This window comes from Ambystoma mexicanum, chromosome 6q (assembly GCF_040938575.1).
Source record: "Ambystoma mexicanum isolate Mex_15411 chromosome 6q, UKY_AmexF1_1, whole genome shotgun sequence".
NCBI classification, from domain to species: Eukaryota; Metazoa; Chordata; class Amphibia; order Caudata; family Ambystomatidae; genus Ambystoma; species Ambystoma mexicanum.
Genome location: NC_090937.1, coordinates 989596490 through 989616539, shown reverse-complemented (window position 1 = coordinate 989616539; position 20050 = coordinate 989596490). Strand labels below are relative to the sequence as shown.

The 20050-nt window shown below is 49.8% G+C and overlaps 1 protein-coding gene across 2 annotated transcripts in view; it reads right to left on the bottom strand.

Moving 5' to 3' along the window:
- Positions 1–20050, bottom strand: part of SNX25 (sorting nexin 25) — a 1900476-nt gene that overhangs the window by 507038 nt on the left and 1373388 nt on the right. For both annotated transcript variants that reach the window (XM_069631510.1, XM_069631509.1), the window contains exon 9: positions 5098–5382. In XM_069631510.1, coding sequence (XP_069487611.1) covers positions 5098–5382 — 285 coding nt within the window. The remainder of the gene's footprint in view (positions 1–5097; positions 5383–20050) is intronic.

Below are 20050 nucleotides of genomic sequence, written 5' to 3'. Positions count from 1 at the left end.
ACACTAAATGGGAGGAAAATCTGCTGGTTGGCGTACGCGGATGACATAGTTCTCCTCGATAGAACACCAATTGGGCTACAACACCTATTTGATAAACTGAACGAATATGTAGGACTAAACAAATTGACAGTTAATCCATCTAAATCAAACATTTTGATTTTCAAACACTCATTGTCAAAAGCAAAATACATAAATTGGAACATGGGAGGAGAACGGATCAAAACAGTAGAAACCATAAAATATTTGGGATATAACATCTATGCCCATCCAGCAACATACAAAGTAGAAAAAGAAGTGTCAGCCAAAATAACACAATTCACATCACAGATGATTAAGCTAAATTACAAATTTTGTAAGTTCTCCATTTTGCCTCTGGTAAAGTTCTATCTCGCCAAAGTTGTTCCAGTTGTTCTATACCGGATCTTTGGTTCATAAACTGGGACAGCTATGAGGGTCGCCTCTGGAAAAGAGTTTTGGGTCTCCCAAATTGTGCGTCCTTAAAAAGCCTAAGATTTGAACTAGGCCTAAAATCTCTAAACTGTATGGCCGACTGGAAGCTCATTTCACTGTTCAGGGAAATAACATTAAGCAAGGACTCGACGTTGTATGGAGACCTCAAACACGAAATACTATTGAAAAAATCCACTATTCTCATTACGCTGGAAAGGAAAACGTTGGAAATACTAAAGAAACTAAATCTAAATGAAGAAACTCTGGCTCTAAATCCACTTAAAGTAAAATGCAGACTAGAAGAACGGGACTGGATCGAAACAGTGGAGAAAGTAAGAGAGGACCCAACTCAAAACATATTTTTGAAGGGAGAAAAGAAACTTGGTTCTCTCTCATGCTATCTACTGAAATCTCCAAATAGAAAATTGCGTTCAGACTTCCTCAGAATGAGATTGAACCTCGTCCACTGTGGGGCTGTTCTGGTAAAACGTAATCAAGGACAGATGGCAATAAAATTGTGCTCAATCTGCTCAAACCCTGCCAAACAAACGTTAAAGCATATCCTGATGGATTGTGAAGGCACTTGGCCTCTGCGACTAAGATTCTTCAGAGGTCTGGTACGGAGGGAGGAAGACATACTTACAGACTTCCTCTGGGACAGAATTATCTCAGGGAAAAATGCTGCACTTATGTTTGCCGCAACCCAGGTGCTAATAGAAAGTGGTCTGACAATCTAACACAACGATCCAAAGGATAAATGTACCTAAGCATGGAATTCACAGGACTAGAAAAATTTGGCAGGGTTGGTGGACAGTAAGAAATTTTAACACAAGTTTTGTCTTTTTTTTGTATTTAATGCAAATTGTTTTGTATTGTTTTTCCTTTTGTAAAGGCTTAAGCCAAAACAAATAAAAAAAAAAAAAAAAAAAAAAAAGGAAGACATGCCTGACCTTCCAAAGGTTCAGGAGGCAGCTTCCTTGCCCCAGTACCTAAGCGGTAAAAATGTGTGGTGTTCATTCTTCCTAGTCTCCTCTTCCTCATGCCAGTATTGTCATATGTCACATTAGGGAAAGTCAGGGGAATGGGTTTACAATAGCCCATTAAGGTCGATGTAGGGTCCGGTTGGTTGGTGGTAGGGGGGATACCATGTCTCTCCAAGGGCACCCCACTCCGAGTCATCAAAGACACCCCACCCAGGTGATCCTCCCTCGTCCACCGCCAGGGCCAGGATCCAAAAGCGATGGCCTTTCCCTGGCCACCAGCGCAGAGGATCCATGGGGAATAGGTGTAGGAATACCCTCAGGTTTCTCTCAACATACACTTAGGCGGGTCTCCACAGCCAAATTTTGGTCATTTGCACAGCGGAGTGCATTAGTGTTGGGGATAAGGCGGCGTACAAGTGGGTAGGCCGCCTTTTGCCCTGCTCTTTTGCACTCTGCCATGCACATTGAGTAAACGCTGCCTGCCATGGATGCATGGCAGACATCGTTAACAATTTATCCCTATTGGGTCCACCTGCTTTTTGCATAAAGTCGGTGGACCCCATAGGGATGTAGAGCATTTGGGTCAGCATGAAAATCCATGCCTGCCCAAATGCTGAGAGTATTTGTATAGCAGAGATGAAGGGAGCGTCAGTAACGCAAGTTGTGTTCCGCTCCTCCTCTCTGCCATACAAATTGATGAAAATGGGGCATGGTGTCAATGGAAGGCGTGAAAGCTTTATGCAAGTCTTTTACACCTTCTAGTTACGTTAAACCCCCTGACCAAAATGAGCTTTGTGGTCATCAGTGGAAAATGGGGAAAGTTATTTTAGAGTATGAGCCCTGGCAGCCCACTGAAAACAGACAAAGCAACCCAGCTTTGGAGGACATTCGAAGTTTGGCAACAATTTTAGAAGACATAAGTAAGGAGATAAATACAATCTTGGAGACAGATATACATGAGAAGCGGCATCTGTTTCTTTGTGGCATAATGGCTGAACCAAAGTGGGCAGCATGTGAGAAATACTTCTTAAGTCTGCTGCAGTAAGTAGCTGCAGGAAACACCTGTATAGCTTTATAATGGTTACGGAAGACGGTGCCCTGTATAGAAGGCTCATCAACCTCCAATAAATACAGCTAAAGAAATAAGCCAATTAAATTTGAAATGGAGTCATATTTGGGTTTTGTGACTGCACCTGGACCTAAAACGTAGAAGATGATCTTTCTCTTTTGATGCATCTTCCAGGCAGGACTGTAAATCAATGCAATTGAGGTTCACATCACAGTAAACCCAGCGTGTACTGTAATGAATAAGCAGTAAGACTCAGACACAGAGGCAGTGTGATGATTGTTATGGACATTTACCAAAGTAAAAGAAAGTAAAGAAAAAGAAGGCCTTATCGCTATGAGGGGTTCCCTGCCTCAAATAAACTAAAGTATGTCAGTGTCAGAAAGTGTGAAAATAAAGAATTCTCTGTCCTGTGTCCAAAAATCCTATCCTGACACTTACAAGCTAAACATTATTTGCAAAGGTCAACCTCTTTCACTTGTCCATCTGTAGGCTTTCAAATGGTCCAACACAAAGTTCAAAAGGTGCACAAATACATGAATAATCAAAGTTCCACATAGTTTCACAATCCTCATGGGGAGGAGGTTCCCTTCCCCAGAATCTCTCAGTTCAGGATTATGATTTTGTCAGGAAGAGCTTCTCCTCCCTTCCTGGGATCTTCAGTGATAGATATATAAACACTATAGTTAAAGGGATTAGGGTTCTTCCCTTTGTTCCACAATACTCCATCTTCTCATCCAGCACGTGGGCTTTCCTTTACCCTTGGATTTTACATATACACTAAGTTGACTATTCTCACTTAGTTAATTATCTGGATATGGATTTCCGACTAGGGATTAATGCACCTGGGGTATTCTCTTGCCAGGCCTTTTTCTCAATGTCACCATTCACCTTACTTTTACAAGACAGGGCTATGATTCCCTTCCCCTGGATTCCACACAGTCAAGAAGGATTTCCGTTCCTTGTTTTTCTTCAACTTCATAAACATATATATTTATTTACTACAGGAGCTGGGACTCCCAGGACTACAACACCCAGCAGTTCTTATCCTGCCCTGGAACTCTAGAGTTCTGTTACTTTTCCATTCCAGGTGTACAATTCCCTTCTCCTGGGTTTCACACCTCTCAGCGACAACTCTCTTTCCTAACAATGTGCAATTATCAAATTCAGGGGGTATGACTTCCTTTGCCTAGACCTCATACACTCAATTATTCTTTTCCTCCCCTTGACTTGCTTGGCTTCTTCACAGTTTAATCACCTTTTCAGCCCAAGGGGCATGGCTCCTTCCACTGGGTTTCACACCCTTTCAAGAGGCTGCTTTTCCTCTTCTGGCACCTCTCACTTGTATACCTCTTATTTGTCATTGGGTGTGGGTTCCATACTGGCAACCACACTGCCTGGTATCCTCTCCTGCCAGGGCTTTCCCCATGCTCTCTTTAGTTGTGGGTCTCCTCACTCGTAGTCACATTGTCTGGTATACTCTCTTTTCAGGGCTTATTCACTTTGTACTTTGGGTGTGGGTCCTAGACTCACAACAGGCTTCCTGGTTTAATCTCTTGCCCGAATCTCTTCCATATGTTACAATTCAGTTCTTTCTGGTACTGGATCTTTGACCCCCTTTCATTTGTCTCCCTTCTAACTGTCGTCTGCATCCCAGGTCCCTCACATAGGTTCGCCATGTGAGTGTCTCTGACTACCCTTAGCATGAGGTTTATGCCTTGAAGTGTCCCACTTCCGCTCTCTGGGCTCACCAGTGTTCTATGTCGGCCTCAGTGTTCTCCGCAGCTCTCGGGTTCTCCAGCGGAGCACATCCTCTCTCTGCTGGTATCCCGCCAATCCTCTGGTGTTCACCATGCCTGGACCTCCTCTGGTCAACCTCACTTGCTGCAGGTCTGCGTGCAAAAAACAATCCCCTCTGGACCGCTCATGAAGGCGCCAATAGGAGCCCTCCTGCTCCTTGCTGTAGCCAGTCTGCTTCTCGCTTCCCGACCCATGTCGGGTACTGTGGATCTCCATCTTCCTTGCGGTCCTGGGATTCTAAATTTCCTGGTACCTATCGGATGCTTCCAACCATGAAAGCACATCTCTAGTTCCAAGGCGTTTGCACTCTGCATTACTCTCGGGCTCTTCCTAGTCTCAGTGTTCTGGCAGAAATTGTCAAAAAGAGCCCTATTCTCAGTATAGAGGGGTTGGACTGGATCTGTACTACAATAGGCCATAAAGGTTTGTAAACTATGTCATACGCTGCGTGGCAAGGGGGATACCATGTTTCTACCGGTCAGCCTCCTTCCCTTCCACTTGGGTCCCCCGCCCTACCATGTAGTTATCCCTCAGACAGCCACCCCCAGGGTCGGCTTCAGGTAGTGGCTGCCCTTCCCTGGCCACATGAGAAGAGTTTCTGCAGAGAGGAAGTGATGACATCGCTGGATTCATCACATTACAATGAAAAGATTGCTGCATCAGTAAAAGCCATCTGACGGCAGGTTAAATTGTATATGTGGTTTAATTTTTCTATAAAAGGAAATTCTCAATCAAACACTAGTTAAAAGAAGTGGACGTTAAAGGAAATTGCATGCCTTAATATATAATCTGACTTACCACTTCATCTGTATCATCAATATCATCAAACATGGACTGAGACGTTCTTCGGTCTTCCTCCTTTTTGATTAGTCGATCATATAAATCGCTGACAATGAAGGATGGGTAGTAGCGATCCTTAAGTGTTTCATAAACATCATTTTGGATTTTGCTAAACACCTCTGTTCCTTTATTGCCAACAAGACTTTGCTGGATTTCTTTGTAAAGAGATTTTTCCACAGGAATTTCTCGACTTTCCACAAAGAAGTTCTGATATATTTCTCCAACTAGTTGAGGTATTTCATTCTGGGTGGAAAAAAGGAAAGGATGGACGTTAACATTACAGCAATTAAACCAAAACAAAGGACACTTTTCAAATGTGTTCACTTTCATGAAATACAGCAATAAACTAAGCCGCTTTCACCCCCTCCAGAGACTCAGTTAAATTCAGGTTTAATGGAGTCCATTGGCAAAGCTACAGCCTTGCATGTCCCACTGTGGGGGTGTGATGTCCGTCTGATAGTTGTGTTTACAACAAATCGCTTCAATTCAGACAGTAGTTGCTAATGAACAGAAAACGATAAATGCTAATAAGGGCCAGTGGGTTTTTATTGTCTCCAATTACATTTTTTATTAATGAGGGGAGGATTCCCAGGCTGATATTTGCCAGCCTAATATCAAATGTGCCTCTTAACACTATACTGCATCACAACCGGATCGGGCTGGCATTTGCTAGCTGAATATCAAATGTGTCCCTCTACATTATAGTGTATCCCAATTGGATCCTTCTGAATCTCTTCCACTTAACGTCTTTATTACATCCCTCATCACAACAAGGTCAGAAATGGAAGTCAGCTGTCTCCATTTGCCTACCCATTTCGGAAGTACATTGGCCCACAAGCAATATCCAGAAGGTTGTCACCTGGACTTCTGCAAGGCTATCAAGAGTTGGTTCCTCTGACAATCGTTAAAGTTTTCTATCGGCATTCTTGTTCAAGCACCAAAGGATTACATTGAGGTGTATGTTGTATTCTATAATTGCATAACCCGTTAATGGCCTCTGGATGTATATCTACATCCTACTTTACTAATTGCGACTTAACCACCCAATTCAAAAAGAGCTCTAATCCCCTCCACCCCCACCTCACCTCCTTTAGGGTATTTTACTCATGAAGAAGTGTTCTAAAAAAGAGTTGAAATAGATCTCATTCAAACTATTAAATGTTTACACCCAAATGATAACAGTCAGTAAGCAGGGGAGGTGGGTTAGTTCTCATGGATACATGAGACTATACAAGAGAAGAGGAATGACAATTCAGTCCTGAGCGTAGACATTGGGGACATTAGAACAGAGGAAACTAATTACTCAAGATGAGCTTGAATTAGTGTGGCTCCCACACCCCATGATACCATCTGTGTACATGATAGGTAAGGTTCGGGTAGACCGATTATTTCTTTTTTTTTAAAAATGTATTTTATTAACTTTTACTTACAACAACTGGTCAACAACGTTCCCTTTTTGCCCCTTGCTCAAACTCATGGTCGAGGTGGTGTCCAAGTTGTCCAAGACCTATGTCAAAAAGGACCTGCAGTTCTTGCACAGTTCCAGGTGTGCTGAGGCATGGGCCCCCAACCCTTTCAGGACTTTTTCGTTTTTGGGCTCCCCATTGAACGTGCGCAACACTTCCCTTTGCAAGCCAATACAGACCGCTAAGGCCCACAGGATTCTTCAGTGTGCCTGTCCCACAGAATGAAGCTGCCCATCTCCTGAGCAGCGATACTCAACCAACCCTCTTCCACACACCCATCCCTATAGCCTCAAAAAGGAGCCATGCCTGAAGTAGATTCACCATATGCCACCCCATCTGCCTTATATCTGTAAAGCTGAGGCTCAGCTACATCCCATCCTATGTACTTTGTGTTCCAGCCGGGGTGCACCATATTGTCTGGGTGAGTGCGTTTCAGGCTGCTACAGCTTCGCTCCCTTCCCTCAGACCCCTGCGCACCGCCCTGCTCCAGACCACTGTCTACGACATTGTCCACCTAAACAAGTCTCCCCACCATGCATCAACACTAGGGGCCAGCCGCTGACTTCCAGGCCAGGGCTATTCTACACCTTGCCAGAACACATATAAGGTCTTTCATTTTCGTCAGGTGTGCAATGCATTCTCCTATTCTCCTCCTTCAAGGGAACAGGCCCAGTAGACAGGCCTCAGGGGGCCAATCATGTATTTCCACCCCTCCTTTCGGCCACTCTGTCCACACTTAATCCCCAGAATGTTTTGATTACCAGGCAGGTCCAGAATATGTGCAGCATTCCTGCCCCTTCCCTACCGTATCTAGGGCAACACTGCTCAGTCGCTCCCTGAATCTGCAATATCGTGTGTGGTGTCATATACGCACGGTGTGTCAGGTACAATTGTGCAAGCTTGAATCTAGCATTTCCTGAGATTCTTTTCATATAAAGAACCCTTGACCACTCCCCATCTGAGAAATTATAAGTTACTCACCGTAGTGACTAACGTACTCCTAGTCCATAGTCCCCTTTCCTCCATACTGTATGGGCGTCCCTTGCGAGGGACGGGACATGGAACCTTTTTCACCAGAAAAAACCTTCTTCCCCTTTAAATTTAGATGCGCGCGGGGGTGTGGCCCTGAGAGCATGCGCTCACCTGACTATGCCCACCGGCACCACTCCTCATTCCCCATTGACGCGTCGACAATGATCAGCTTTGCCTAATGACACCAGTATTATTAGGGGGGGGTGAGACGTATGGAGGAAAGGGGACTATGGATTAAGAGTATGTTAGTCACTACGGCGAGTAACTATTAATTACTCTTACGTCCCGTCCCCTTTATTCCATACTGTATGGGCTATTACAACTGAATGTAGCCCCAGGGTGGAGAGGGGCCCCTCCTTAAGAAAACAGGTTTCTTAGAACCGCCTGCCGAATGCCGCGTCTGACCTAGAGGCGGCGTCCAAACATTAGTGTTTACAGAAAGCCAAAGGGGTGGCCCAGGTAGCCGCCCTGCTGATGATCTCCCACAGCACATTTCGTTGGCACGCGATGGCCGTAGCCTTGACTCTGACCGCATGGGCATGTAAGTTCGCTGGCACTGGTTTGTGCTGCCCCTCATAGGACTCCTTGATGGCCGTGACCATCCCCCTTGCTATGGAGGCTTTGGAGGCCTGCTAACCGGGCCTTGACCCACCGAAAGAGACAAACAAGGCATCCGATTTGCAGAGGTCCTTGTTCTGTCCAGGTAGTATTCCAGCGTGTGTCTGACATCCAGATGGTGCAAGACCCTCTGAGGCTCTTCCTTGGGGTCGGCGAAGAAAGTGGGTAAGACTATTTCCTTGTTGAGATGGAAGGAGGAGGTCACCTTGGGTAGGAAAGCAGGGTGCGTCCGCAGGACGATCTTGTTCCTGTGAAAAGTGGTGTAGGGTTCTGATGCCACAAGAGGCTGGATCTCGCTGACTCTGCAAGCTGAGGTGAGGCCCACGAGCAGAGTGGTCTTTATGGTGACCGGCCTGATGTCCGTGGACGCAAATAGGCTCAAAAGATTTGTGTGCCAAGGCGCCCAACACAACATTGAGGTCCCACACAGGGTGTGGCTTATTTATAGGCGGGTTAATTCTGTGGAGGCCTGCCAGATGTCGCTTAACCACCTGGTTGGAGGAGGAGAAGAGGCCCTCCTCGCTGCCAGATAGGTGCGGCATGTAACCACCTGCACACCGGAGTGTGCTGAAAAGGAGAGCACATTGCCCAAGGTGCACTTAAGAGCGTCAATCTCCCTAGAATCGGCCCAATGACAGAACCTGGACCATTTACTCTTGTATTGGCTCCTAGTAGCCTTGCTTCTAGCGCCCTGGATGATCTCTAGGTTAGCCTGAGATAGGCTTAAGTGTTTTTCTTCGTGACCTGATCAGGAACCATGCTGTGAAGGCTAGCTTGTGTGGAGCAGGGTGGAGTACCCAGTCCCCATGCTTGGCCATTAGAGGAGCTGGTTCCAACGGTAGGTGAATGGGTGGTCTGTCCGATAGGCTGAGAAGCTCGGAGAACCACAGTCTCGCCAGCCACCAGGGAACACTCAGAATGATGCTGAGGTGCCAGGATTCCTTTACTTTGCAGATCACCCTGTGGACCAGGGGTGTGGGCGGGAAGGCATATGCCGGCATGTCGTTCTATTGTATCTGGAATGCATCGCCCAGGGAGCCGGAGCCCTGTCTCTGCTAGGAGACGAACTGTTGGCTTTTCCTGTTGTCGCAGGAGGCAAATAGACCTACCTGGGGATGCCCCCACCAGAAGAAGATCTACTTCAGTACCAGTTCAATTGCCACTCATAATTGTCTGCCCCCAGTCTGCTGAGCCTGTCCGCTTCCAGGTTGGATTCCCCCAGGAGGTGGACAACCATGAGGTAGATGTTATTCTCCAGAGCCCATTCCCACATGCCAAGTGCTCGGTTGCACAGCGGAGGGGATCTGGTGTCCCCCTGCTTGTTGACATAGTACATGCTAGTGAAGTTGTCTGTCTGGATAAGAACTGTCTTGCCCTCGATAAGAGGGAGAAAGGCCTTGAGGGCCAATCAGTTCCTAGACATAAAATCTAAATCAATAAAATCGAAAGTCAAAATGTCGAAAAAATAATCTCGAAAAAAAAAGTCGAATTTTTTTTTAATACGTTTTTTATTCGAAATGGGGGGTTCCCCCCCAACCCCCCTTTTTTCTATTTTTTTTTTATTTTACCCCTTTTTTTTACTTACCAAAGCCAAAAAAAATATATAAATAATAAAAAAACAAATTCGACTTTTTTTTTTCGACATTATTGATTCGACTTTTTTGTCATTCGACTTTATTTTTTCGATATTATGACTGGACACCGGGCCAATCATATGGCCTTCAATTCTAGCCAATTGATGTGGGACTCCTGTTCCTGCCAAGCCAGACTCCATGGACCCTGTGGCTGTCCAGGGTGGCTCCCCAGCCCTCTAGGGAAGAGCCTGTAGTAACTGACCTGAGGGGCCGGCTGTCGGAAGGGCTTACCCTGCCGCAGGGTGAAGTCTGCAGACCAACACTGGAGGTCCGAGAGGAGAAAGAGGAATGCTGACTGGCTCCTCTTGGGAGCCCTTCTCCTAATTCCTTGAGGCTGCAAAGTGCAGCTCTAATCCCTGCATCCTGAGTCTTGTGTGGGGCATGGCCAAGCAGACCGCTGCCAGAAGACCCAGTAGGTGTTGATACCACCAGGCCGAGGTCACGGGCCTGAAGAGGAAGTGAGATGTAGCTCTCTTGATGGCTGCAATCTTGTCCTCCGAGGAAAATACTCTCATGGAGCTAGTGTCCCAGATGAGGCCCAAAAATGTGAGGCTCTGCGTGGGCTGCAGCTGAGACTTCTTGAGATTGATGGTGAACCCCAGGTCGTGGAGTGTTCATCAGTGCAGAGGCAGTATGCTGAACCGCTTCCGGAGAGGTGGTCCGGACGAGCCAGTCATCCAGGTATGGGTAGACGTGGTGGCTCTGGACCCTGAGGAGGGCTGCCACTGCATTCATTAACCTGGTAAATACCCTGAGTGCCGAGTTGAGGCCGAAGGGTAGCACCTTGTATTGGAAATGGAAGCCGATGATCCTGAAGCGCAGTAAGGAACGATGCGGCTGCCAAATCGGGACGTGTAGAGAAGCGTCCTTCAGATCCAGGGAGCACATCCAGTCTCCCCTGTCCAGTGTTTCCGCAAAAAGAGCTGGCGTAACCATCTTGAATTTTTGCAGAGGGAGGGAGAGATTGAGGGTGGAAAGGTCCAACACAACTCTCAGGCCAGCATGGTTCTTCTTCTGTATGGCGAAAATCCTGGAATAGAAGCCCAATCCTAGCTGGGAGGCTGGGACTTCTTCCACTGCCTGGCTCTCGGCAAGTGTCCGGATCTACACCAGCAGAGTTGTTGTCCTAATCTGTGGGAGAGGAGGAGAGGGAGGAACCGGTAGGCGGTACCCCGTGGAGACTACAGAGAGGATCCAGGGGTCTGAAAAATTCTGGCGCCAAAATTGCACGTGGAAGGCAAGCCTGCCCCCCACTGCAGACACATGGACCCGAGGGGCGTGTCATGCCTTCTGTACCTCTGAGGCTGCTGCTGAGGAGGGGGATTGGAAAAAACCCTTGCCCCACCCCCCTTTTGTTGTTTCCTTCGATGCTGACTCGGAGAACGGTCAGGTTGCCTGGACCACTGTTATTGGAAGCCTCAGAACCTGCCAAACGGCCGCCTCTTGTCAGGCGTGGCTTTTGTAAGAATAGATAAAGACTTTGTGGTTTGCAAGCTGTTCTTTTTATCTAATTCCTCGTCCGTGGTGGAGTGCAAGAGTTCACTACCCTCAAATGGAAGGTCCAATATGCGTTCCTGAACATCGGGATTAAACTTGGTAGCCGGAGCCAGGCCATTCTTCTCATGTCCGTGGCAGAGGTATCGATGTGGGCCACGGTGGACTCCATTTTGTCCTGTGCTACCAGCATGGATTATCCTAATCCCGCCTTGAAGCGCACTTGGCTCTATGCCAGAGGTTCTGGGAGGAAGTCCGCAATTTCCCCCAGACCCTTCGTTTAACTGCTGCCAGCATGGCATCAGCATTGACATGACGTAGGTGCATGGAAGGGCCGTTGGATTACAGCTTTTTCCCATACGCCTCCAAGATCATCTTCTCCTTGCCTAGCAGCGTCGAGGACGAGGTGGCAGATGCCGACTGAGGCTTAGAATAGAGTGACGCTGCAGCGATCACGGAAGAGAGTGGCTGAGGATGCAAGAGTGTGTCCCCCTCCATCTTCCTGTACTTGGCGTCCAGGTGCCGATTGACAGGCTGGGCTGAGTGTGGCTTGAGCAACCCCTTCTTCTGCATCGGGATCCGTTTTGGTAGGGGGGTCTTTGGGTTAGGACTTCAGTCAAGACCCTCTCCTCGGGCTGTGCTACCTCGGGCTGAAGAAGGCCCAAATACTCTGCCAAACCTGCAAGGCGTTTGTGGAAGGCCCTGGCTGAAGATGGTGTGCTGGGGTCCTCCTCCTCGTCTGTGTCCACCACGGTGCTCGGAGGGATCCAGAGCTGGTGGAGGAGTGCTGGGCGTCGTGGGCTGCGGTGTGAGGACCAGAGCCAGTGGCTGCTGCGGAGGCTGGTGTGGGACTGCCTGCACTGTGGGAGGCAGGGAAGCCGGAATCGGAGGAGCCGGCTGGGGCAGCGGCGGCTGCGCTCGGGGCCTGCAGCACTGGAGTCACAGGAGGAATGACTATGGGTGCCGGTGGGGTGACTGTCACGATCCCTGCCCTAGGCCTGGATTGCCAGTCCAGGTGGGCTACTTCTAGTACCCCCATCAGGCCCTCAAGGGCCTTGACATTTGCCCCGAGACTCTCTTGTAGTCAGTCCTGGCGCCTTTGGCTCATGTGCTTAAGCAGTAATTAAGCGCAACAACATGGATGCTTCCACATGGCTCAGTTCCTGAACTGAACTATACGGTCTCGCATTTTGGGTGTGGTAGGCCCAGAGACACCTGGATGCCTGCAGGCTATATAAGCCACGCCCGGACTCCAGTACATGCTTCGCGTTACTTTGCAATCCAGCAACGTGACGCTCATCGTGTTCAGCTGCATCTGCGAACCTCGGAAGAACAGCATCTGAAAAACAAAAGGACATCATGAAAGCAGCAGCCTACCTGTGATTCCACCGCAAGCTGCCCTACGCTCCTGCAACAATCATCCAAGGAACACCGAGCCGCCTGAATCGTCGAATCTGCAATAGGAGAGAAAAGGACATTAGACATTTTGCAATTGTGCCGGCAGTTTACCTCACGAGTCGCCCATCGACTAGCATCGCCTTGGGACTTCTTGCTCCAGGTGAGCACCGCAACCTATGAACAAAAGACAACAGGTTAGCAAAGGCAAGACATCATAGCGCTGCGCATAGCGCCTACTTACCGCATCAAGGCGCTCTCAAGACGCCATCACCCGTCGGCGAGTCCAGAGCGAACTTCCGCGCATCTAAGCAGAGAGAAAGACATTATTTAAATCCAAGAAAAGCATACAGTATAACAGTAATAAGACCTACCTGAAAGAATCTAAAGGGCTTGCATCAGTGAAGTAACTAGATCCCACTCTCTCACAAAAGACAACGCGCCCCTGCCAAGAAGGCAGGACTGAGAGCACGCCAAAACATATAACAAGGTGAGGAAAGGTCCGGGGAGGGGCTGCGGGCATACGGGGTGTTGGGAGGCTCTTACCCCAGTTGCCCAGTCTTGAACATTGCCCACCTGTTTTCCAGGCAGAACTTCTCCGCTGATTATACCTGGGAGTGGCTGAGAAGGGCACCAGAGCCCCCACAGCTGGGTGGCGTCCCCGTGGATACCAAGTGAGCATAACAGTGACCTGGGAGAGCAGGTCCCTGATGGTGTCCTGGAGGAAGGCCCCCATCTGGGGAGTTTGCACCAGCCCTAGGAACCTTTCGAAGAACCTGTCTCAAGAGGCTGTAGAGGTGGCAGGTGATATTGGCAAAGTGGCAAAGGGCAACTGGGGCCAGGGCACACCCTGCCTGGGGTGCAGGGGAAACCTGCCCTGCGCTGCTGATGGATAAACTGTAGGCCACGCACCTGGTTGACACCAGTCCCACCTTGTGACTCTTTCCTTCACCCGCTCTAAAAGAGGGGGTATCGGACGAGCAGCCACCTTGTCTGGCGCGGCAGCCATTTTGTCGAGCTGCGTGCCAAAGTCGTGGTGCCTGGCTCGCTGGAACCAGCACCGTCCAAAACGCTTGGTGCTGCAACACAAGGCCTATCCCACACCTCAGGACGTGACCTGGAAGGCGTATTGCCCTCGGCAGAGCTGCCGGTACTGCTGCATGAAGGCACCCCTTCGGACATAATGCCGGTACTAGGGCATTGCCCCTCGGGAGTAAACCCGGTAAAAGAACCTTGTGGTCCCTCAACACCGAACACGGAAGGATCCGGAGACCCCTCGGCTGTGAGGCCAGTAGCTGAACTAGCCTTGGTACATGTGCTGTTGCTAGAATCCAACAGGTTCCTCCCTGCCAGGCACTTCTTTGCGGAGAAGTCGCCATTATGGGGTGCAATAGTGAATAGAGGCCTTTCCCTCGGCCTTGAGCGATGTTTGACGAAGTCCTTTAGGTCCTCGGGAGGGGACTTCTGGAAGAGCTCCCTCCACCTAGCTAGCCTGTTCTTCAGTGCCCGTGGAGTCAGTGCATCGCACGCGGACAACCTTCCCAGCCGTGGTCGGGGCCAAGGCAGTGGAGGCAAAAGGCATGGGGGTCAGATGTAGGGAAGAGACCCTTGCAGGATGGACACCTGCTGAAGCCCGCTGAAGGCGGCATACACCGGGGAGGAGCGTGGCATCGGAAAACCAAGTACCTAATTGAAAAGAAAAAGACAAAGATAGAAGAATATCCGGGGAAGAGCATGTGGTATTACATGGCCGAAGCCAAACCCAGGAGTGTTGGTGAATTCGGCCCGTTCCTGTCGACGCAGAAAAGGGGACTGGGGAGTGGCGCCGGTGGGCGGGGTCAGGCAAGTGCATGTTCCCAGGGCCGCACCCCTGCGCGCCTCTAAATTTAAAGTGGAAGAAGATTTTTTCTGGTGAAAAAGGTTCTGTCTCCTGTCCCTCGCAAGGGATGCCCATACATTATGAAGGAAAGGTGACGGGACGTAAGAGTATTACTCCTACGTCCCGTCTCCTTTCCTCCATAATGTATGGGCAATTACAAATGAATGTAGGCCCATGGTGTAGAGGTGCTCTCTTAAGAAAACAAGTTCCGTAACACTGCCTGACCAAATGCCGCGTCTGACCTGGAGCCGGCATCCAAGCAGTAGTGCTTGCAGAAAGCTGAGGGTGTAGCCCATGTAGCGGCCTTGCTGATGACCTGCGATGTGACGTTCCTCTGGAAGGCAAATGCCGTGGCTTTAGCCCCGATAGCGTGGGCATGCATATTTGCTGGAAGAGGTTTGTGCTGACCCTCATATGCCTCCTTAATGGCCGTAACCAACAACCTTGCTATGGAAGCCTTGGAGGCCTGACAGCCAGGCTTAAGGTGACAAAGAGCGCCTGATTTGCGGAAGCTCTTGGTCCTGTCCAGGTAGTATCTCAGGGCATGCCTGATGTTCAGACAGTGCAAGACCCTCTGAGCGTCATCCTTGGGATCTGCGAAGAACGTTGGTAGCCCTATCTCCTCGTTTAAATGAAAAGAGGAGACAACCTTAGGTAAGAATGCAGGGTGCGTTCTAAGCACCACCCTGTCCTTATGAAAAGTAGTATAAGGCTCTGAAGCCACCAGCGCCTGGTTTCACTGATCCGACATGTCGAGGTAAGGCCCACCAGGAGGGCTGTTTTAATGGTGACTAGCCTGATGTCCACAGACACCATATGTTCACATGGTTTATGCACCAGGGTGCCCAAAATCACGTTGAGGTCCCACACTGGGTGTGGCTACTTTATGGGCAGATAAAGCCTAGTGAGGCCCGCCAAGTGTCTTTTAACCACCAGATTAGAGGATGAAAAAAACTCCTCCTCCCAGTTCCTGTAGGCTCCAATAGCCACCAGATAGGTGCGGCATGTGTCTACGTTTGCGAGGTGCGCAGAGAAGGATAGCACATCATCCAACGTGCATGCCAACGGATTGACCTCCTTAGAGTCCGCCCAGTGACAAAACCTTGTCCACTTGCTTTTGTACTGGCTCCTGGTAGCATCGCTCCTAGCCCCCTTTATAATGTCTAGGTTAGCCTCCGACAGATGCAGATGCCTCAGTGTGACTTGTTCAGAACCCACGCTGAGAGCGCTAACTTCTGGGGAGCGGGGTGGATGACCGTGCCCCCCTGCTGAGATAGGAGGTGTGCTGGGCCCAGCGGTAGGTGCACCGGAGCCTGATCCGACAGGCTGAGTAATGCCGAGAACCATGGTCTTGCTGGCCATCACAGAGCTATCAGGATGATACGAAGGCGCTGGGACTCCTGTATCTTGTAGATTACCCTGTGGACTAGGGGAGGGGGGTATGGAAAGGCATACACGTTCATGTCGTTCCACTGGATCTGCATGGCATTGCTCAGAGAGGCCCTGCCCTGTTCCTGCCAGGACGCGAACGGGGGGCACCTCCCGTTGTACCAGGTTCGCAACAAGACCCACCTGTGGATGCCCCCACCTGTGGAAGATCCCCTGAAGGACATGTTCATTCAACTGTTATTCGTCATTCGTATTCCCGAAAAGGGGAAGGTGTCGGGCGAGCTGCCATTTATTCTGGCTCGGCGGCAATTTTGTCCGGCTTCATGCCACGTGTATGTGTCGTGGTGGTCGCCGCGCTGGTCCCGGCTTACTCCAGGGCGCAGAGCGGTGGTAGTTGAGGCCTACCCTGCACCTCAGGATGGGGCCTGGTAGGCGGAGAGCCAATGGCTGTGGAGCCGGTAGTGCTACGTACAGGCGCCCCCTCAGGCATCAGTCCGGTATTAGGGTGTAGACCCTCGGGTTGAGACCCGGTAAAAGAACCTTGCGGTCCCTCAGCAGTCACCGGTAGAATCCAACGAACCCACAGCCTGGTGGCCGGTAGCTGAATCAGCCTTGGTGCGGGTGCTGGCATTAGGACCTGATAGGCCCCTCCTGCTCGTGGTGCGCCTCCTGGGGAAGGAATCGCCTTTGCGGGGTGCGGATGAGAACAGTCCACCTACCTTGGGCATGGTCTTGTGTTTAACGAACACCTTTAGTCCCTCTGGAGGCGACTTACCAAAGAGCTCCCTCCACCTGGCCAACCTGTTCTTCAGAACATGTGGTGTTAGCGCGTCGCACACGGTACAGCCTTCCCAGCCGTGGCCGGGGCCAAGGCAGCAGGCAGAGAGCGTGGGGCTGGAAGTAGGGAAGAGACCCTTGCAGGCTGGACAACTGATGAAGCCAGCTGACGTCGACATGCGTCGGGTAGGAGTGCTGCGCCAGAGGACAGAGCGGTACCTGATTGAAGTTAAAGAGGACTGAGGATTGGCGCCGGTGGGCGAACTCAAGGGAGCGCATGCGCCCAGGGCTGTGCCCGCACGCATCTGAATTTAAAGGGGAAGATGATTTTTCTGGTGAAAAAGGTTCTGCTTCCCGTCCCTAGCGAGGGACGCCCATACAGTACGGAGTAAAGGGGGAGGGACGTAGGAGTATGTTCTGCCCAAATCCTCCTCCCATCTCGCTCGCACTGGCAAGTTCCCCCCCCACACTGACCCAACAGTAACTCATACAAACGAGACACCACATGACCCCCTCAGACATATTGTAAATCGTAAATGGCCTCTGACGCTCGATGATCCTGGTTTCCATTGCGCACTCAGGGTCGATGTCCCGAAATCCATAAATTGCCCTCCCTGCGGTAGGTCACCCACCGTGGCCACCCACTGCCCTTACAGTATTTCCTAATATCCTTTCCCACTGCCTGCCGTCTCCCCACTATTGCAATCAAAGGGATATTCGGGGAATAGGGATGCTTGACACCCATTAGTTTCCAGGCTCTTTGCCACAACTTCCTGCCATGAGCTAAAAGGTGCGGCCCTTGCGGTTAAATAATAGGGTTCCTCCCAAGGCTGCAGGAGCTGCATATCCAGCAAGACCCTGTTCTGCCAGCCAGCCTATGACAAACTGCAATTGCCCTGCCACATATTATAACTTGAAATTCGGCACTTTAATCCTCCCATTTGCATAGTCCCTTTGTAGTGTGCTTAATGCAATCCTGTTCCTCTTCCCTCCCCACAGGAATTCCTTAGTGATCCTTTATACTCGCCTGAAGAACTTCCAGGTATGTCATATGGGACATTCACTAGGTGCTACAATATTCGGGGGAGCGCCACTATGTTCAATAGGGCCGCCCTGTGAGCTAGTGACAACCGCAACTTCCTCCAGAAGTGCATCGACTTCTATAGGCCATCCATTGTCGCCTGCATGTTCCGCTCGTGCGCGATCGTGAAGTCATGCCATATGTTCACCCCTAATTATCTGAACGTCTGCAGGGTCCACTGAAACCCCAACTCCGGTAGCGGATCTCTTCCAAGTCCCCTCAGTGCACCCGACGGGAACAAGCACGACTTCTCTCAGCTAAAGTTTATCCCCAAAAGATCAGCAAACCTATCCAGGATATCCAATATATATGGGAGGTTATCGTCTGGTTGTCCCAAGTAAATCAGCATGTCATCCGCGATCCCAGTATTCATGTATTCGGTTCACAAAAACAAAGCCAATATGAACAACATAGGGGACAGAGGGCAACCCTGCTTCATTCCTTTTTTCAGTTTCCAGCCCCCTGAGATATGTTTTCCTGTCCGCACCCTTGCCGTTGGACCATGTAGACCATTCATCCCCATCTAAGGAAACCCGGCCCAACCCCAAAGCACCCCAGCATTTTGTACAGCCAATTCCACCTCACCAAATCAAATGCCTTAACAGCATCTAGGGAGGCCACCGCGCAACCCCCGTGCATTCGATTAGTGCAATCAATTATGTGGTGCAATCGTCTCAGATTCCAGGATGTACCTCTTCCTGGGACATACCTTGTCTGTTCTGGGTGCACTAGTGAACCTATCACTCTTAAGTCTATTCGCTAGTGCTGCAGTAAGAATTTTACAGTCCGAATTTATCATGAAAAAGGGCCTATAAGAACCACACTCCAAGGGGGGGGTCTTCCTGGGCCTCACAATTAATATTATGGACTCCCATCAACCTTGTGGCAACCTCCCCCGCCCATATACCTCCTCCAACACCTCCAATAATCCAGTCACCGATACCTCTGAATATTCTTTATAAAATTCAACAGGCAGCCCATCCGCCCCCAGGGTTTTGCCCGTGGTCAATGCCCTTACTACCTCTTGCAACTCCTCTACCATCAACGGGGCAGCCATCATTTATACTTGCTCAGCGTCTATGCTTGGCAGCACTGCCTGAGGCAGTGCCTCTCTGATATCCAGCTGGTTCCCTGCCGCATCCTGGTCATACAAAGCCTCATAATAACCGACAAACGCTGCATTTATATCCCCCTGCGCCCTTCGTGTCATCCCCCATCGTCATTTATCGCACAGACCATTTCCCTCCCCACTTCCCTATGACACAACAACGCGAGCAGCCTCCCCGGCTTCTCGCCTCCTATATTGCATAGTCGAACTTGCCCAGCCTATCCCAGTGTGCCATACACTTCTGCCAAAGCCCTACCAGTGCCCCCTTCCTCCCCTGCTTCTCACGTGTGCCTCTTTTCTATCTTTGCAATCTCATCTGTATCCGAGAGGGCCCTTACCAGGTCCTTCCTAATGCCACTCATCTTCCCTATTACCTCCCCCATCATCACTGTCTTAAAGGCTTCTCACCGTGTCCCCACACTGTTCACACTACCCGCGTTCTTTTCAAAGTAGCCTTCTATGCTGTCCGCCACTTGTGCCCTAAACGTGTCATCAAGTAGCACTTCCACCCTTAATCTCCAAACCAGTATCGTTGGCCTGTACGTTATCCCTCGCCATGTGGCTAATAATGGGGCGTGGTCTGGGAGGAACCTCTGTAAATACTCTGTCCCCTCAAAGTCCCCCAACGTTTCCGCTCCTGTGAATAAGTAATTTATGCTTGTGTTCACAGCATGCGGGGACAGAATAGTTGAGTAACCACGTGTCTGACCATGCTGAGCTCACCACACATCTACGAGCGTAAGGTGTCCCAGCAGCGCTGCCAGAGTCCTAGCTGGCGGGGTTGGTCTCTCATGTTTGTCATGTGACCTGTCAATGGTGGGATTTAGTGTACAGTTGAAGTGCCCAGCCCAGATTCACAATGCCCCTCTATACGTGGTTAGGCGCGCATGTGTTAATCATACACACTTCACGGTTATCTAGGAAGCCATGCACCAGATTCATCCTACCCTCGTCGTCCCACTTAGTCTCCAGTACTCTAAAGGGGACTGTGGGTACCACCCAAATCAATAGCCCCCCTTGCATATGCGTAGAAAGCAG